Source organism: Melanostigma gelatinosum (assembly GCF_949748355.1).
Source record: "Melanostigma gelatinosum genome assembly, chromosome: 10".
In the NCBI taxonomy this organism is placed as follows: Eukaryota; Metazoa; Chordata; class Actinopteri; order Perciformes; family Zoarcidae; genus Melanostigma; species Melanostigma gelatinosum.
The window spans coordinates 13,459,141-13,480,736 of NC_136643.1; the positions used below are offsets into that span (position 1 = coordinate 13,459,141).

Consider the following 21,596-nt stretch of genomic DNA (forward strand, 5'->3'; position numbering starts at 1 on the left):
GGAAGAGGAGCTGGACACATAATTCAATTCGATACGTAATTTGCTTTTATATTTCCGTAACGTAAGTTTGAGCTTTCGGCTGATCAAATTCTTTCTAACTGTAGTTTGATCTCATAGTAAGGCTTCACCATGATTCATATTTTGAACGATGCACACAATAAACCGCAAAAGATGCAGGCCAATCTTCCAAAAAAAATGCTTACAAAGTTTGGGCATCCATCTATCAGTTGAGAGGCTGACAGCATTGTGCTTTGGTGCACTCAGTGAAATATGCTCATCTGTTCAGCCTGGCAGGGTTGAGGTTGTAACACAATTAGTATGAAGTGAGCAGGGGAGCCAGAGTCAGGCACGCTCGACAGGGCCTGACCAACAGAGACCTCTGAAACCTGGCTGTCATTTTTGTAAACCTGAACGTGAACTTAACAGAGACTGCAAGTCACTGAACTAAGGGAACTTGTCTCCTTGAAAGCATAAGGCTGCAGTAAACTTAACATAAAAATCACCCGTCCATGTTGCCATATGGTACGTATATAACATATTTGTGTCAGCTATAAGCTTACTGCTAGTGACTTCATCAACGTCTAATACATGTTTTGTCCTCATAGCAATAGCAAAATACAGAACCTTCTGCTGTACTCAGTGGTGTTTTTCTAATACGGTCAGGAATATAATAATATAGGACCCGTTAAATGGTCTCTTAAATAACCCACATCACTACCCATGAGAAGGAAACACAATTCAAGTGCCAAGTCATCCTTCTCATATACTGTGTTCACCTGCGAGGACACAATACAAACATTACAGCATATACAGAAGAATCTGTCAGCAAAAACACGAAGGCGGCTCGCACTACAGTATCAAACCACAACACCAGGCATCAGCACTGCCCGTCTAAGCTTTTTATACCACTGAAGTGTTTTCTGCAAACCACGGAGCCATGGAGAACTGACAACCTGCTCTTTTGTCGGGTCCCATCAGGACGAAATTCTGTTTCAGTTTGTTTAGAAGATTTTAGTCTTTAAACTCCACTTCCAGGAACCTTCGGGCTACACTTTGCCTGTGATAATGTTGCCCCTGATGAGTGTGACAAATCAGCAATAGACAAATATGACATAGTATTTAGAACCAGGCACTTAGTCCACAAGGCAATTACATTACTGCCATTAACACAGATACACAACCGACCGCACGATATAAAAAAACAATTTTAAAGTTACATAGCAAACAGTCTTCCTATTTTTAAAGCTACATACTGACTACGAAGTTATTAAAATGCCTTACAGCCCACCACTGAAGTCACACACACATATGAGTAAACATCTCAACAGCCTATTTGTCTCGGTCAACTGTGACAACAAATAAATGTACGATCTGGGTTTTTTTCTGTGCTTTTTTCATTTATAGCTATGGTGGTATGTACTACACTGTAAGACTGGGTTTCATTAAATGATCCCTACATAACCTTACTCACAGTCGTGGTTGAAGCTTCTATCCTACGACACTATTTGGCCTGTTTTTTCCAGTCCACATTACTGTCCCTATGAGTACAGAATAGGCCTAAAGACAAAGGACGCGGGGTGCTGTGTTGCCGCAGTAACTGTCTCTTCTGGATTATGCCTGCATCCATCTGCCTCAGCAGGTTCCCGTGGTGCTGACTGTGGTGTAACTGAACTTAGACATGGACGCTCCCATTGCCGTAGCATCCTCCTCGTTGTCCCGTAGCCCACTACGGCGGCGGCGGTGGTGGCGGCATGGTGCAGCACAGCACGCGAACGTGGTCAGCAGAGCTTTGCGGAAACGTGTGTTCATGAAGCAGTAAATCATTGGGTTGACGCAGGCGGAGGTGTAGCACAACAAATGGATGAAAGCGATGGGCGTCCCTGAGAGGGCGCTTTTGGCAGAGATGTCATCAAAAGCCCGCCAGGTGTTGACACAGTACAGAGGCATCCAGCAGAGAAAGAACAGGACAACAATGACCACCAGCATGCGGATAACCCGCTTCTTGGCCTCCAGCTTGGCCTCGGATGTGTTGCTGCGTGGTCTTTCTGCCTTGATTGCCCTGCTGGATGCAGCCATGGTGGACATCTCCATGGAGTGTGGCCGCTGGACAACATTAACGTAGCAGCCATCTCCATCGTCACTGCCAGTAGACACAGCGGAGGTGAGTCCATTCTTCACATCTGTGTGGGAGTGCAGAGTAAAAAAAAAGTATTACTGTGACACAAAGGTATTGTATTTAAAACTCTAAAATGACCTCTGCCTGAGTAAATTGAACAGGGAAGTCATGAGATGTCCTGCAGCCAGTTCATTTTGGAAAATCTTAAATGAACAAATAAGCACAGCTCTGTGATGACACATTCACCCATTTCTTAGTTTATTTTTGAGTGAATCATAGCTCTTGAAAAAGCAGCAGTTCACCTTGGTGGAAAAAAAGACTGAATAGCAATTCCTTCTGAGCCCCAGCAGGGGATGTTGTAATTTAATAATCAAATTTAATTGACATTAAAGTACAATGAGAGCTTCTAGTCAAGCAAATGCAACCAGAAACTGGTACGGTAGTAAACCACGCCTGGATTTTTAAATCAAAATTGTTATTTTAGAAGTTCTATATTCTTTATTCCAGTTGTTTTTAACCCTTGCTCTTTGTCTCTTGAGCTGGATTATATATTTTTTGTGGACAACCTCTTTCTCTCTGAGACCAAACAGATGAGGATGTCCGGGCCCGCAGCTGCCAGCCAATTCCATCCTCTGATGGAGCACCGGCAAATACTGCTGTCCTCCTCGACGCACTCGCACATGCCCACAAAAGGTTACGCTCCACTTAACCTGCACACATTACAATGATTGTGGCGCTGATGATATCGTTGTGATTAAAATGAAATTCCTCGTCATTCACATGTAAATGCTAACATTAGAGTGTAGTTGGTAGGGGCTGGATATTGTGATGACATTCAAGAGACACAGTTTGACACAATGTGATCTCATGGGAAGGAGCAGCATGTATTTTAAGCTTTTTGCATTTCATTTAACTCTCATTCCCAACTTGTACGGGTGCTCGGTGGCAGTTTTAAATACTGTTTAGAAAACAAAACTACTTTTTAGATTTGGCAAAATATCACAGTCAGGGCTAAAATAAGTATGTTTAGGGTTATGTAAATTAAGTTACATATGTAAGTAGTCATTGATAGGTTGTATTAACTACATTTTTTAATTAGTGGCTCGGCACGGCGCATGGGCCACCGAACACCCCTCTGGAGATGAATAAAGATATTGAATAATGTAATTGATTTGGTATTCATATGTACAATACCTGCATGAGCCACCCTCACATATTATGTATTATTTTCCTCAATTTTTTTAATTATTCCTGCTCTGGTCCATCTACATCTGTTGAAAATGTTAGTTTGGTAATCTCAGTTTGAGAAACAAGAACATTCTCTGATATTGTGAATCCATACATGTAGATTAACTAATGTAACTTAAAATAAAGTGTCTCCATCCTGTCCATCTGTCTGTCTCCGTGCAGAAAGTTCCTAGAGTCAGTATTTTTTACTCCTTTTTTATTAATTGGCTGGTGTCTGCGAGCCAAATTGCCCTCTAGGCCATTAACCCTACTATTGTCTGTATGTTTTCCACATGCAGTGTACATGATCTCACCGGTAGAGTCTTTTTTGTGGCCCATCTCAAACTGGATGCCTCTGTAAAGTTCCCTGGAGATCAATCCATAGGCCACAATCATCACCAACCCCGGGATTGCAAACAGCACAAGCAGCAGCAAAATGTACCTATAAGAGACATAAAGAGGGGAAAGATCCCAATGTCCATGAATTCAGGCTTTCATGTAGCCCCAGTTTGTACATCTCACGTATAAATGTATTACCATTACCCTTATGTTTGAGTCACAGAGCTAAGCATTGTTTATGTTTTGTTTTTCAGAAAAAAACTGTCTTCCTAATTCAAAATGACATGTGTCCTTGCTCAGCTTGTGTGATGTCTACCAAAATAAGAAACATATATTTGGAATTTGGAATTTCATACAAAAGAACATGTTTATTGCGTTGTACAAAATGTTTCCAGTGTCCTGAATAGAAATACGTTTTAGACAAAGGTTTTCCTCCACTATTGCATTCTAATAAAGGCATAAAATACACCCGAAATCATTTCAAAATATATATTTAACTTTTTTTTTTTTATCAAAGCATTCTTTCCTCCAGATGGCAAGTCTTTGGGGAATCTGGAAATACCTTCATAACAGCTGTAAATATTGAAAAATTACCTTTTTGTGTATTTCAATTATTTTCAGATACAAATAACTCTTTTCTCTGTTAAAATCAAATCAAAGGGTAATACACTAGAGACACAGACTTGGTGCTCATGCACATATTTAAACACCAACAAGCAAGCCGACAGTCAGACAAAGACATTCAAACACAAAAGCAGTGAAACACACACACAGGCAGAAAGTGAGAGCTGCTAAAGACAGCCTTCCTAACATGGAAGTAAATGAGATGTTTAAAGTACTCACACACACACACACACACACACATTCAGACGCAGGTCATCTGAAATTGATTTGATACAAAGCCACACATTGTCCAGATGGCTAGCAAGATGGATGATCTGAGTGCAGGTTTTATGTTAAGTTGCATTTATCTGCTGTGTGCTCGGTTACTCTGGAAATGTAACTGATGGTGAAGGAAAAGCAGCTTGTGTATATCTCCAGTTATATTTACAGCACTTCTTAAGTAAAACCATTCATCCACCTTTTCTAATTCATAAAGAAAAATCATTGTATATCTTTTTTTTTACAAACTCCATGTAATGTGACTATTTTAACATTAAAAATACCTTAAATGTGGTTGTTGAGCCAACAAAATAAATCCTTATTATAATAATAATAATACATTTTATTGATATAGCGCTTTTCAAAATACTCAAAGACACTTTACATTCAAATCATCATATATAAAAGCAATACACTAAAAACATAAAATACACAATCGCTAACGATTCTTTTCCACATGGTTGCATGTCAACACAGTCATTCTGGACATATTCAAGAAACCCTTTTTAAAGAACTGGGATTGCTTAAAGGACCCACCATCTACGGTAAACACTCACCAGGCCTGCTCTGCTTTTGGGAGGGGCCACATGTGGCGACACTGGTGAGCAGTGGTGTTGTCAGGACGATGAAAAGACTCCAAGTCGCTGATGATCGGGTAAGGGATCATGACGACGAGGGCAAGCACCCACGTAGCAGCGATCACCCGATAGGCGTGGGAACGGGTCTGCCACACCCGCGACTTCAGGGGGTTGCAGATGGCGCTGTAGCGCTCGATCGCGATGGCAACCAGGCTAAATGTGGATATGCTCACTGATATTCCTGTGGAATAACAAAACTGATTATTTCAAATTGTAAGAAGACACCCATGCTATCTTTTCTTTTGATGAATGTAGTTATTACCGCTCAGAATAGAGCGTGGGACCAGTAATAAAAAAAGTAATAAAAACATGTTTGTCAATGCGCACATAATATCTGCAATCGTAACCGAGAACAAAAGGTGGCGCTCTGTGGAAATGGGCTAACATATGAGTATAGTGTGAGATAGGAGGTAGGGACGGTTATCTTAGTCTTTGGTAGAAGAAATCATGTTGGCCTAGGCCACTGATGTTATCGTCCAGCTCCCTCCTGACAGGGCAAGACGGGAAATGACTCTTTACTTCTCTTATCCACGTCCTCAACGAGAAAAGACACAATACAGACTATGTGTGTGTGTGAGTGTGTGTGTGTGCGAGGCAGGACCCAGGGGTGCACTGCTTTGTGTCCGTACCAATGAGGGCAGCTTTAGAGCAGATCCCACAGAAGCAAAGAACAATCAGCCTACAGTTTCTCCCCTGGGTTTGTCCACGTTTTCCTCAGCTGTCCTTCATAAATATAGCTGCAACCAACAATGCTTCCACTATAATTGATCTGTTGGTTTTTTATCAGCTGATTGAGTAAGCTAATATTTATGTCTACGAAATGCTAGAAGAAGTGAATAATTGACCAAGGACGGGATTTAGGACACAGGTATGTTATTATACTGAATGATGGCAAATCTACCGATAGAAAGTCTGTATATTTGCCTCAATGCTCCCCCTCCTCTCACCCATGAGGTAGGACACTATCTTGCACATGGCGGCTCCAAAGATGAAGTCCTTGAGGATGCTGGGGATGAGGTTGAAGGGCATGCAGAAGACGACCAGCATCAGGTCACTGACGGCGAGCGACAGCAGGAAAGTGTTGGTCACGGTGCGCATGCGCTTATTGACCGTCAGCACCACGATGATCAGCAGGTTGCCGAACACACTCAGAAAGAAGATGAGAGAGTAGAGCAGGATCCGCAGTGTGTGGTCATCATCTGTTACACAGAAAGACGGGGAGCATATGTCAGAAAGGGAAATGGTTGCCCGATATAAATAAATAACTCTAAACTCTAACTCTAAACTTTGTGCTCGTTCTATATTCAGGGTAATCAAATACTGGTACAAACTCACTGCTCTGGTCATTTCTTTGTAATATCACAGTTGTTTATACCTCAATGCTAAATACAGTAAAATATAAAAAAAGTTGTTGTGTTTCCGGCTGTTCTCATACGGCGTTCGTAGCTATACCTACAAAAATGAAAGCACTGTAATTAGTTGATATTGTACAAAATCAATTTATATGTAATCCAAGTAATTATGAAAAAGGAAGTTTTAAGGACGAGATAAACATACATAGAACAGGCTTGAAGGGCGGTGGATGGGTCAAACAAAAACCAGTCTTTCACAACGAGAAGTAACTGCCGTACTTAAGTAACGCCACTTCCATAGTTATTTTAACCTAAACCACAATCTTTACCAAATCCTAACCAAGTAGTTTTGTTGCCAAGTGGTTTCCTGTGAAGATGGAAATATATTTTTGAAAAGACTGTATGCGCGTAACAAGCGGAAAGTGACATCGTGTTGCTGGACTGTCGTAGGAAAAGGCACGAAAAATGAAATGTTTTCGTAATATATCATATTCAAACTGTTGTATGAGGATAAGTTGGTTGAGTCCAGCTGTGCTTGAGTTATGTCGAACTTGCACCACCTGAAAACAATCATAAACAGATTTACATAACTGACAAGCTTCTACCTGCTGCTCCTTTTTGGCTCATGAGATTTCTACCACCAGCCTTGGACAAAGTGAGCCTGGTTGGCTTGTTTTGTTTTTGACAGCTGTTGTTGCATACATATTTCTACTGGCATGGCAAGTCACCAGTTAGCTGCAACCAGTGTTGCCAGGTTTGGCTCACAAAAAATATCCAAGGCAGTACCTGTCCAATCGTCATAAAAGACAAATCATCCGGCGAAATTATCATTTTGATTGCACGTGTAGTTTTTCATACTGAGCAGCCAAGCACTTTGTGTGTGTCGAATTTGGTTACCAACATTAATATTTTCATGTGAGATGAAGATAACTCAGAAACATGGACTTCTGTATGTGATCCAGTGAAGCTGCCAATGGCTGAGGGAGCAGACAGGCTTTGCGCTGCAGGCCACAGTATTTTCTATTTCACAATATTTTTTATAAGTTAGAAAATACCAGCTTTTCAGCTTGCGCAGCAGCCATTGATTCATGTTTTCTATCTGATAGGGTTATTCTTGAAGGACCAGAGCCCTTACAGCTCACTGACTCACCATCACAAATGGTGTTAAAAACACAAAACATACCCATATTTCCCTTGGCCTGTCACATGTAATTACAGTTGTCCTGAACCTGACTCATTGATTGACAAAAATCCACCTGAAATGTATTTGTGTGAATTGTGCACAGCTTGGCTTGGGCACATACTGTAATCTGTGTGCTTATCAAAACGCAGCATTACATTCAGGTCGAGATGTAAGAATCTGAACACCGCAGCACAATTGGCATGAGGTTAAAGTGGACAATCGAAAACGCTCAGATGTGTGGTTCATACTGTATATGAAAGTAGGATAATGGCACGTAAGCATTTATGTTCATCACCTCCCCTCACCAACCTGCATTTGGATTAATATTTTGCGATATTTGCAACAGTGCTTGGTGGGTGCCCTCCCAACAATGGCACTCTGCTTCACTAGAGGAAAGGGATATTTTACAAAAACCCTCCAAACTAACAAACAGCCCAGTTGGTTTAACTCAAAACAATAAGGAGCAAACCAGCAGCAAGTGAACCTACAAAGGGGAAACAGGGATGAACAAGGATCACCATGCTGCATACTGAAATATACTTTTTGATGTTGCGAGATAACTCACCACCTCTAGTATCGGGCATGAGACATTGTTGCCTCGGAGCTGTCTTTATCAAGCGATTTCAAATACATATGATGTGAGGCACATCTGCATCAGCTGTCCATTGTATTGTTACACCGCTGTATTATATACTGTAGCTTCTTTCAGCCAGACAAATGTAGTGACTAGCTGGTTAACATAGTGGAGCGGCCAAAGAGCGAGATAGTTCCCTCAGGTTAAGTGTTTTCACTCTCGCTGTGAATCTTGCTCTTTGAGCTGATCTGCAGCTGTGCTGCATGTGGTGCTCCTGATGTGGGTGTATTATCAATATTCCACCAGTTTTTAGTGCTTCACCACCTGTGACAGACAACTGGTGGACAAATCCCTGTTATGAGAGCCTCTAGAAATGCACCGACTGTCACTGAAGACGTAACACTGAAGCTGCTATACTACAACTTTATAGGAAAAATCCAGACATTACAGAAACCAAACACTGCCCATTGTGCAATGTTTAGTTTGCACTCTGCTCCACTAATTATTTGGGGAACTATTTTCAGTTCAAAGAGCCAAATGACAGAAGGGAAGCCCGCAGCGCTCGAAGTGTGGGGAGCTGGTTTCATGACTGTGCGAGTGCAGTGCCTATCAACCGTGGCTGACCGTCGGCTCTGGCACACAGTCTGCTCTCTGTTTACAGACTAGCAGCACTGTGAGCACTGTCACTTTGTTGCAACGTCGAGAGGTTTCCTATTTGCAGAAATCATGATATGTCAGAGAATAGTGCTTCAATTTTTCTGCCATATTCATCTTATTATAGAGTGCTTTACCTCTTTACCTGCAGATCTCAGTCTCTATTTTGTCGGATGCACACAGCATGCCGCTATATTGGACACCCGTGTGTACATGCATGTTATATATTCTACACTGTTTGGTGTCACCTGTGCAAATGCAAACTTCATTAAAGCTTTTCCACCTCTTGTGTAACCTCAATTTCAACGCATCATCGCTGTTAATTTATCATCAATTTAAGTGTTGAATGTGAAAGGCCGGTGAACAGATTTCCTGCTGACATTAACATTAAAATAATTCAAGTTGAAAGTAGACTGTAGTGGCAGAGTCTATTGTTAGATATGCAGTGAAATAGTGAATACATTAAGAATGGGGTTTGTATTCCACCCATGAATATATAAGGTCTCATCTGTTTCTCTGATTCAGTTTTCAGATATTATATTCAGTTGGCCTTCTGTACCTATCAGGGAAAAGCCGGCTCTGCTCTTCTAAGACCAAGGTATTGGTAAATGTCACAGCTAGCTAATCCAGCATCGTAAATGTCATCTGAGCCTTTTCACTAAGCCAACTGCACCCCCGGAACAGTTGATGGAGGCACCGGACGAAACCACTTACTGTTGACTGACAGACTACAACACACGAGCCGCAGAGCCCACTGCAGTCGCACTACAAAGCAGCATGTTGGTCGCTCTGCGCGTAGTGCATGCATGTATTAAACACCTCAGCTCTCAGCAGGCAGTGAGATGAGAGGGTGTGAGCGATGGAGATTGTGGAATAAGCACCGGAGAGAAGTGGTGAGAGTGAAGAGGGAAATTGTAAGCATAGTGGGGAGTTATTTTGTCCAAATTCCTTTTTTCATGGCCTGTTTCGTTTGATTTGGAGTCTGAACATGACACGTCGCCCTGCAGAGCAGGGCTGTCAAAGCATGTGCCACGGTCCGGACCACTTAAAGTCTTCCCACATATGCTGCATGTCTTCATTCATACCAAAGGGCAACCTAGTGGGAATCTGATGGCGCCACCTAATCTGCTCCATAAACACAGAGGGTCAGAGTAATGGACAGGGAGAGGAGATGACGGAACATGGTGGAGCAGTAATCAAACTCGGGGGGTAACAGAGTGAGTAATGATGACGACAGCAGCTGTACAAGGTCAGACATCCTCATTTGTTCCTACCCTGAAGATGCGCGTGTGGTCTTGTTGGAAGATGCTAAATAGAGCAAAATAAGGCAGCAAAAAGCCAAACTGAAGAGAAGTGATTATCTGTGTGGGCGAAATAATATAATAGTGCAAGCTCCCAACTTAACCATGCTGCTGCACCAGAAACGGCGGTCTTGATCTGTACTTGTCACTTGTCCCCAGTCTGTAATTTCCACTGTACTGATTTAGCTCACTATCATGGGTCACACTCGTGGTGAAGATGTGACGTAAACATGCATGGAGTGAAATCATTCAGTTAAGAAACGTATATCTTTCACTTATGAGCTGTCAACACTCATAATAACAACATCATAACGAAGATGCACAATCAGTCTTCTACACACACGTAGCCCACGCACACACATCATCAACGCAGGTAAACATTGAGAAACAACTGCTGAGCAAGTGAAAATAGCAGGTGTTGTTTGATGAAACAGCAGGAGGACTGAGAGGAAATTGCAAGACTGATGACGCACTTTCTTTCTTTTTCACAAGCTCAAGTCAAGTCAGTTTTACCAAATATAGTTCTAAATCAAACATTTGCCTCTGAGAGTTTTAAAATCTGTACAACATACGACACATCTTTACACCCTCAGTTTGAATAACATGCTCGGAAATTTTAATGTTATGCAAAATAGAATCACATATTCGATTTTGTTTTTTTAAACAGCAGGAAGCAGCAAGCACGACCAAGAGGCACAGTCCAGATAGGGCAGCCATGTGACTTTTTTATGAATAAATCCCTGTGTGGCCAGGATTTGATTCCATGTCTCTCTCTCTCTCTCTCTCTCTCTCTCTCTCTCTCTCTCTCTCGCTCTCTCGCTCTCTCTCTCTCTCTCGCTCTCTCTCTCTCTCTCTCTCATTGCTCACGTCACAATATCATATCCTAGTAAAATGAAATAAACCATTCCTTTTTAAAGGTGAAATAATTATGAACCACGCAAATTCTTCTTTTTTCCCTTTCAGCCTATCATGTCTCAATAAACCTTCATTAACAACCTAACGTTGTGTAAACTGAGGGGTGGGCTTTAGGAAAGCTTAAATGAATTTTCTTGCTGAACTGTTGCCTCCATGTGCTGGAGGTTGTTAAGTCAATTCATGCACCTTAAAGACAATTCAATAAAAAATGTGGTCACAGATGCACTTTTTGATTAACCTCCGGGTGATAATGTCGAGTAAGCTTTGTGTCCGCTCACCTTTGTGCTTCACACGTTTAGGAATGATCAGTGTGGAAACGTTGCCGCAGGTGATGTTTGATGTTCCCATGCTGCCGTCACCAGATCCGTTCTGCAGCGCATCAGTCTGCGCTCCGACGCACTCGGGAGACGTAAATGTCTCATTTCGCACATAGGAATCCATGTTTTGACTCAGTTGTGTCTCAAAGGTTACAACAAGTTCGATTGGGACCGCTTGCAAATTGTCGTGTGAGCCTTTCCAGTGGTCAACTAACTAGCCTGCATAGTCCTTCACGCTTGAGACTGAGGCAACGTGTCGCTTTACAAACTCCAAAACAAACTAAAAACTGCGATCTACTTTTTTTTTTTTTTTTTTTCACCTTTCCTGTAGATATGTCTTCCACTTAAACGCGTTAATCAAAGGTCGGAGCGCTCCATGGGAGAGGGAGATCGCGGCGCACTGCTGCGCCTTTGCCAAGTGAACCGCATGGAGGGACCGAGTGAGCGCAGAATGGACTGGGAGACTGTCATATAGTGAGAGAGAGAGAGAGAGAGAGAGAGAGAGGGACAGCAAAAAACGGTCCAGTGGACAGTCATCAAGGAAGTTGTATTGTTCTTTTCGCTCAGAAAGTGATAATCTCACTGCCATATCTTATCCTCAGCTATCATCTTGTCATGTAAGGCCTTATACGCGTTTGCATGTATCTCTGCAATTTTAGAAAATAAAAAAAAAATGACAAAAAAACTTAGATCTACAGTAAAACTGCCGGGCAATGTAAATGATGAGACTGGGGGAGAATTCACACACACCATTTGTATGAAGAAAAAAATGAATGACGCAATGTCACTTTATCCAGACCAGATATTTTGCATGCTTGTTTAATTAGCGACTCTAAGTTGCCCGTATATATGTGAATGTGTGTGAATAGTCTATGTGTCAGCTTGGCGACCTCTCCAAGGTGTAGACGGTTGCTTGGCTCCAGCCCCCTCGCCCCCTCGCCAGATGACCAACAGCGCCTGTGGTGGTTTTACATGCGCACCGTTGCCCTCATGTGGAATGTGAGTGCACTTACTGTCTTTTTGGTGAATGAACAACATGCTCTGTGTTGATGAGAAATGTTCCGCAAAATATACCCACGTGTTACATTCTTGTCTCCGTCTTTTGCAAGAGCATAAACGTGCAATGGAAATCACTGTTCTCTTAAGTCACATCTACTCAGGTTATCCTCCTCATTATATCTTGTTTATCAGCAATTCGGGGTTAATCATAGACATGGATGTCGATGTGTCCTTGGGCAAGGCACTTAGCGGAGCTGGGGATCAAACTGTCGATTCTCTGATTGAAGGACGACCCTGCTCTCCCATTGAGCCACAGTCGCTGTGTTTGAGTCCGGCTGCACCGTTGTGCTGTATTCAGCTGGAGACGAGCGTGGACTGTCTCTTCGTGGCACCTGTACATTTGGGAGGTTGAAATGTCGCTGCTCTCTGATGCATGCTATTGCTGTTGCGAGCGGGGACCAGCTGCTTGGCCGATACGTATTCTCGAATGACTCCCAGATACAAAAAAAAAATAGGGGTCATTATTTGAAGCGGCCCACCTTTAATCATTCTCCTGGTCTAATTAGCTGACTCTAGGTCAGGGCCACTTACCCCAGATACACAAGCCATGAGGATGCCAATCAAGATGAAGAGAGAGACTAGTGCTCCCAGTTGAGTGCTGTAATCACAAACTGGCATAGTGTGTTGATTACTGAGGCTCCACTGCTGATGAAGACAGGTTGGAGATAATCACTTCTGGGGTGGCACTTTACAGCTCATGTCTGTATCCTCTGGCGCTATATATGCATTCTTTACTGCCATTACTGTAAACATTAGGTTTCAGATCAAATAAACTGCAGCAGTACTGGAGGATTCAGTAATCCAGGCAGGTGTCACGGAAAGACATGAAACTCTTCTTTCCCTTCTCTGGCAAACACAAGGTGATGACTGAGGGTAATGGATAGTGAATGCATCAGTGCTAAGCCAAGCTGAAGACAATTGCTGTCTCCTTCCACTCACTTCATCTCTTCTCTGGTTGTAGCTCTTGGACCCGAGAGATCGATTGTTCAAACAGCTCCAGGCCGGTAGTGAGTGAGTGGTGGGTTGGAGGTGTGCATGTGTGAAAGTGTCTGTGTACAAGCGTGGAGACTGACACCCTCAATCCTACACAGATCCTAACATTTCCTGCTGTTGTTCTCAATTGGTGCCAGACAGTCCTGCGCCATCATGTTTTTACACCTGAGTGCTGTTTGACAAGACAAACACTGAACTAGAGATGGCCAGTAATGCATTTAATCTATTTGCTCTTTTATTTAAGCAGAAGAGTGATGAAAGCAGAAGAGTGATGAAACAAAAAATTATTATCACCTGTATCTGAAGCTCCCCTCGGCCACAGCGAGCTTCATTGCGAATTTCTAAAAATAGGACTCCAAATGAATGATAATGTCTGTTATTATCTGCTAACGGTTTGCTAGCAAGTTCCCTGTATCAACAACACAACAACACAGAGATCAGAACAGGAAGCAGAGTTGCAGTCTTACACACTCCTCTGAGCTTCCATTAGAGCAGTTACTCACGCAAAACCACACAGAGACTGTGTCTGCCCCACGGCCACTGAAATGAATTCAATCAAAAATAAACGATCGAGGAGTGAAACAAAATAACTTAATCCAAGTTAAAACCACCGCAACAGTACAACAAAATAGGATAATTAAATGTGGACTCTTAAATGTCAGATCTTTGTCATCTAAAGCTCTACTAGTAAATGAGCTAATATCAGATAATCATATTGATTTATTTTGTCTGACTGAAACCTGGCTGAGTAATGATGAATATGTCAGCCTAAATGAATCAACTCCTCCAAGTCATATCAATACTCACATTCCTCGAGGCGCCGGCCGAGGAGGTGGAGTAGCAGCCATCTTTGACTCTAGCCTATTATTAAACCCTAAACCTAAACTAGACTATAACTCATTTGAAAGCTTGGTTCTTAGTCTTTCACACCCAGCCTGGAAAACAATACCGCCAGTTATATTTGTTATAGTGTACCGGGCCCCAGGTCCGTATTCTGAGTTTTTATCGGAATTTTTTCAGTTTTTATCAAGTCTCGTCCTTAAAACAGATAAAGTAATTATTGTAGGTGACTTTAATATTCATGTGGATGTCGAGAACAATAGCCTCAGTACTGCATTTATTTCATTATTAGATTTGATTGGTTTCTGTCAGAATGTACAGAAACCCACTCACTGTTTTAACCACACTCTCGACCTGGTTCTGACTTATGGCATTAACATAGAAGATTTAATAGTCTATCCACAGAACTCTCTTCTATCGGATCATTATCTAATAACCTTTGAATTCTTACTAACGGAGTGTACACCGTTAAGCAAGAGTTACTACACTAGATGTCTATCTGATGGTGCCATAGCTCAATTGAAAGAAAGAAGTGATTCCGTCTGTATTTAACTCGATACCATGCTTCAATATAACAGAGGACTACTGTGCTAACTTTAGTCCGACCCAGATTGATCATCTTGTCGACAGTGCTACAAGCTCACTGAGAAGGACACTAGACTCTATTGCTCCTTTAAAAAAGAAGTTGGTAAAACAAAGGAGATTCGCTCCATGGTATAACCCTGAAACCCGCAAATTAAAGCAAACATCGCGAAAACTTGAAAGAACATGGCGTTCCACTAACTTGGAAGAATCTCGGTTACTCTGGCGAGACAGTCTTAAGACATATAAGAAGGCCCTCCGTAATGCCAGAGCAGCTTATTACTCATCGTTAATGGAGAAAAATAGGAACAACCCCAGGTTCCTCTTCAGCACTGTAGCCAGGCTGACAGAGAGTCACAGCTCTGTTGTGCCGAGTATCCCTATAGACCTCAGTAGCAATGACTTCATGAACTTCTTTAATGATAAGATTATGATTATTAGAGAGAACATTAATAATCTCCTGCCCTCGACCGATCTTTCCACAAATAGAGTAACCTTAGAAACAGCTGTAAACCCTGATATATGTTTAGATGGCTTTACTCCCATTGACCTTGACAAACTGACTTCAACAATTGTTACGTCTAAACCTTCCACCTGTCTCTTAGACCCTATACCGACTAGGCTGCTTAAAGAAGTGCTACCATTAATTAGCACAACTTTATTAGATATCATCAACCTGTCTTTAGTAACAGGTCATGTACCACAGTCCTTTAAAGTAGCTGTGATTAAACCTCTTCTTAAGAAGCCCACTCTGGATCCAGAGGTGTTGGCCAACTATAGACCGATCTCTAACCTTCCCTTCCTCTCTAAGATCCTTGAGAAAGCAGTTGCAAATCAGTTGTGTGACTTTCTGTGTAACAATAGTTTATTTGAGGATTTTCAGTCAGGATTTAGAAAGCATCATAGCACAGAGACAGCTCTGCTAAAAATAACTAATGACCTTCTAATCGCATCAGACAAAGGACTCGTCTCTGTTCTTGTCCTGTTAGACCTTAGTGCTGCGTTCGACACTGTAGACCACTACATCCTGTTTCAGAGACTGGAACATTATATTGGCATCAAAGGAACCGCACTGAACTGGTTTGGATCCTATTTATCGGATCGATCTCAGTTTGTTTATGTAAATGATGAAGCCTCGACGAAGACCAACATCAGTTATGGAGTTCCACCAGGTTCTGTGCTTGGACCAATCTTGTTCACCTTATATATGCTTCCTTTAGGTAATATTATTAGAAAACACTCTATAACCTTTCATTGTTATGCAGATGATACTCAATTATATATATCGATCAAACCAGACGAAACCAACCAGCTTGCTAAACTGCAAGCGTGTCTTAAGGACATAAAAACCTGGATGACCTGCAACTTCCTGATGTTAAACTCAGACAAAACTGAAGTTATTCTACTCGGCCCAGAACACCTCCGAAATCAGTTATCTAATGATGTAGTTTCTATAGATGGCATTGCGCTGGCATCCAGCAGCACCGTCAAGAATCTTGGAGTTACCTTTGATCAGGATTTGTCTTTCAACTCTCAGATAAAACTTATTTCTAGGACTGCCTTTTTTCACCAACGTAATATTTCAAAAATCAGGCACATCCTGTCTCAAAGCAATGCAGAGAAATTAGTTCATGCATTTGTTACCTCTAGACTAGATTACTGCAATTCCTTATTTTCAGGCTGCTCTAATAAGTCTCTTAAATCTCTCCAGCTGATCCAGAATGCTGCAGCTCGTGTACTAACAAGAACTAAGAGGAGAGATCATATTACTCCTGGATTAGCTTCTCTGCACTGGCTCCCTGTAAAATCTAGAATAGAATTTTAAATCCTTTTACTTACCTACAAAGCCCGAATTGGTCAGGCTCCATCATATCTTAAAGAGCTTATAGTACCATACTGCCCTACTAGAGAGTTGCGATCCAGTGATTCAGGGTTACTTGTGGTTCCTAGAGTCTTAAAAAGCAGGATGGGAGCCCGAGCCTTCAGTTATCAAGCTCCTCTTCTGTGGAACCAGCTTCCCGTTTCAGTCCGGGGGACAGACACACTCACCACATTTAAGAGTAGGCTTAAGACTTTCCTCTTTGATAGTGCTTATAGTTAGGGCTGGCTCTGGCTTGCCTTGGACCGGCCCATGGACAAACTGGTACAGGCAAAAACTACAGGGGGACTTCCTACACTGCGCACCTCTCTCCTCCTCTTCTTCACCTCCGTCTGTATGCATTGATGTCCCATTAATGCTCATTACTAACTTTACTTCTTCCCCGGAGTATTTGTGCTTTCTCGCCTCACAGGATGACCGCAGTTTTATCTGGACACTGGTTCTTCAACCAGCCATGGCCCTGCTGACACCTACTACGATCTTCATTGTTAACATTATTAATCCTATTACCGATACCATTAATGCACAGTACTCATTTTGTCTCTTCCCCGGAGTCCTTGTGCTTCCTCTCCTCACAGGTTTCCATGGAGCATGGTTTCATCTGGACCCTGGTCCTTCCTCCTACCATGGCCCTGCTCACTACAACTGCTGATGTCACTTTTATTATTACTCACATTCCTATTTCATATTACCGATACCATTAATGCACATTATTGACCTGCTTCTTCACCAGAGTCTCTGTGCTTTCTCGCCTCACAGGTTCCTGTGTATCCGGGTTTACCTGGACCAGGTGTTGCCTCCTGTCGTGGTTGTGTCATACATTGAATGTGCTGTAATTACATTGAATGTGTTGTAATTCACTGTCCTGTTCTACACATGACATCATTGCACTTCTGTCCATCCTGGGAGAGGGATCCCTCCTCTATTGCTCTCCCGCAGGTTTCTTCCTCTTTCCTCCCTGTTAAAGGGGTTTTTGGGGAGTTTTTTCTGTTCTGATGTGAGGGTCCCGGGACAAGAGGATGTCAAATGTGTACATATTGTAAAGCCCTCTGAGGCAAATTTGTAATTTGTGATTTTGGGCTATACACAAATAAATTGAATTGAATTGAATTGAACTTAACAGGTGATGATATGTTAATGTTATGTTACACAGCTTGTTTCCGCTGCCCCCAAGTGACCAAGAAAATCAGGAATTGTCGCTTTGAAGGTGGAGTGCTGTCTTGTTTATATCACCAATTCTCAATGCACTGTACAGCATGAGCATGGGGCGACTTGACACAGTCTGCGAACTGTAGAGGATGGTAATGGGTGTCTGTCGATCTTTCCACCAACAGTTACGCATATCTGTCGATATGCATTACCGTTGGTGGCGGTAATTCGCTGTGAAAAAATAGCAGTGTGGCAAAAAGAGAAGGATGACATAAAAGTGCAGCTCATGCATGTTTCAAAGCGTCGACTAAAAGGCTTTGCAAGTGCTTTATGGGAAAGGAAACGCTTGTTTGGTCTCAGAGACACAAAATGTTACTGAGACCAAACAAAGTGGATTTTTTACTTGTGTGGGAAAAAAATAATGACATACTTAAAAAGTTCTTCATCCACATGTAATTTATGGCACAATTTAAATGGCATCAAACAATGATTTGACTCATACTTCCCCTCGGTGGTCCACTCTCTATGTGGGTGTTTGCAAATTAATTGATGTCGGGCTTCACTCCGTGTTGCCAGTGCCTAGCAGGGAGTGAAAGGTACAAAGGTTCAGGATACTCATATTTGGGACTGAGGTAACATTACTGCCTGTACTTGTGTACCTTAAATATGTAATCCTCTTTGTAGAGTACCATGATGTACTGCAGCTACTTCCACTGAACCAAAACAGTTGAACACTTTGCCGACTGCACAACTTCCATGACATACTCACTGTACACAGACTTAATGTGCACAAACGCACAACAACACACCCGGTAAACACACGTGGATAACACACACACACACATGGAAATACATGCGTCATCACACACAAATATGTGTTACATTATGCAAAGTAAATAAATTGCACCTCTCCAACAATAATGTATTTCTCCATTGTTGGAAAATGCCCAGAATTATTCGTTATGACAACAGTAGATGGCAGAAACGCAATGTTAAGCAGCCAGAGCCTCACTCCAACAGATTGTCCTCTTGTGGGATCCTAAATGGTGTTACTTGGTCTCTCCTCAGTCCACAGCAGCTCCATCCTTATTTTGACAATGTCGACTAAATGTTTCAAAATATATTTCACTTCAGAAAGGGAATGAGAAGAACTGCTGATGACTGAGTGGACCAAAAAGTGTTGTTATCAATGTTTAAATCAATCACTTTTCCTTGACTGAGATTTACTTAATTTAATTCAGAGTACAATATAAAAAAGAGCCATGCTACCAACAAGTCTTGCACAGTGATGAATTCTCTTTTACAGTTTGCAGATTTGTTTTGCTTGGCTTTGGTTGAGCTTGAGCTTTTATCACCTTTGTCCCATCCCAGGGATAGCAGTATTGTAATAAGCCTTTTATAACCAAAGGACTCTCCCATAGTTACGGACCACAGCAACCATAACACTTGAGAAACTTCACCCTGAACTTTGTGAATGTTGTGGGTGTCTTTCTGAAAATAAATGTCCATTTAGTCCCTTCAGGGTTGACTAAGTAGGCTTTAATTCTTACTGTTGTATCGTATTGATATGCAACATGTATTTTGGGAAGTAGGTAAAACTTTTTTTGTCTTTTTAGAAAGACTCTCTGAACCTGTCTGAAGTTTATCGAGGCTTTTACCAGTTAAGTGTCACTGACGTTTTGTTAATTTAGAAGCAAGAAGAAGTTTTAGAGGAAACAAAATCATGCAGATCATTCACAGCTTTTGTTGTCGTGGCTGTTGACTTCTATTTGAGTTAGTTTCGTTAATACCTTGCTGCAAATATATACTGTATATTGTCCCAGGAGGCAAACTACAGCCTCTTAAGTGACAATGATCACCTCCCTTAAACAGTTGAGCAAAACCTGCAATTTACAACCTTCGTGAAGGTAAAGGGCTGTTGAATTAGTGTCGAATTTAGTTAGGTGTACCTAATAAATTGGCAACTGTGTACAGGTGTCAAAATATAACGTATAGAAGGAACCAAAAGCGTTATCCACGGTAGATGAGAGTAAAAAGAAAACATAAACTGACAGATGATGTTTTTCTGTCTTTATATACCATCATTTCATTTATTTGAAAGTTAGTTTTACTACTAAGAAAGTAGAGTTGTTGGTGCAATATGAACACCCAAATTATATTGTTTTAGCTTATAGCTTCAGAGTAACGCGATACTGCCAAGCAATGCAGTGTATTTAAACAGATTTTTGTTCCACAAATAAAAACCTTGATAGAAATGAGATCAATACAAATTGGTACCCATGATGCATTTCCCTTAATGCAGTGCTGACCGTAATGTATACAAACCATAACGATTCCTTGCTTATTGCCATCTGCGTGGTGAACCTTTGACCACCAAACAGATGACTGCTTCCTGGTTCCATCTTCATTTCTGAGCACAGATTGCACAGGGCCATCGCCTCCTGAGACATTCCTGACACGAGGCGCTGTTAAATAACTCACCCTTTAGGCTCACCTTTGGCACGTCAAAGTCCCTGCAGAGAGACGGAGGGGGGGGGGGGGGGGGGGGGGAGCACAGGTTGAAGACACATTAGCTAACAGCCAAGCAGTGACAGGTGAGCTCCTCCTGACGACTGGGACACTGAGCAGAGACGAGCTGGTGAGTTTAATTTTTAAACCTTCCACCATACTGTGTCCCTGGAATTCATGTTCACATTATTTAACACATAGAGCAGAATGTTTTCAAAGGCCAATTCCAGACCTTAATCCAAATCTGAAGAGTTATGACATTAGAAACAAAGCAAAAAACATTTATTGTTGTTTGTTTGTTGATTGAAAAAAAGAGAAAAAAAGATTTACTGACATTTGTACCACTTTAGGCCTCTGAAACTAAGTGAAACAAAGTGAAAGTTCAGTTTTTGGTTGAGTTGGTCACAAACATGATAAGGAGTCGCAGGTAGACATTGCTTCGTTTTAAGGGGTCACACAAGACAAAAAGATTTGAAACCACAAACATGCAGTACAGTATAAATTCTTCGTCAATATAAAAATAATAGATGAGAGGCTTTTATGAAGGCAATATAGTTAATTTGAGGTATGTTTGTTTTGTTTCAAGTGTAATTCTGATACTAGATCTATTAACTTTATAATCTATACAAAGTGCCCTCTTCTGGGCATGCTTAACCACAAACTGTTACTTTAAATTCTAGTGCAGATTCCAATGTTTTCAAAAACACTCAATATGGCAGAATTTAAGTGAAATCTGTGAACATTTTTTTTCATCGTACATCTAAGTACAGGTATTTGTCATAAAAACTGTCTTGGCTTTGAATATTGCACTCAATGTAGGCATCAACTAGCTTCAGTTCAGTGTCGGGAAAGTAGATGTAGAATTGACGACATGCGTTACACTGTTCCTGTATAGTAGGGCCATCTTGTTTGTTTGTTTCAAGTAAATAAATAAAAAAATAATGGGAAAATCAGGGATTTCAAGGTTTGATAAAATGGCATGAACTGTAATTGGAGCGTCATTTTGTCATTGTGCTGCACATCACATGGAAGTGCAAAGCTGTTGGAAAACAGTATTAACTAAAAAAAACAACAACTGCACACCGACT

At 41.6% G+C, this 21,596-nt stretch overlaps 1 protein-coding gene across 1 annotated transcript; it reads right to left on the minus strand.

Moving 5' to 3' along the window:
* Nucleotides 1–1,632: 1,632 nt before the first annotated feature.
* Nucleotides 1,633–11,622, minus strand: cckbrb (cholecystokinin B receptor b; the record flags this gene model as incomplete). The annotated part of the gene is made up of 5 exons (XM_079277541.1): nt 1,633–2,180; nt 3,658–3,785; nt 5,122–5,383; nt 6,150–6,401; nt 11,460–11,622. 5 exons carry the CDS (start codon nt 11,620–11,622, stop codon nt 1,633–1,635), a joined length of 1,353 nt encoding a protein of 450 aa, XP_079133667.1.
* Nucleotides 11,623–21,596: the final 9,974 nt, after the last annotated feature.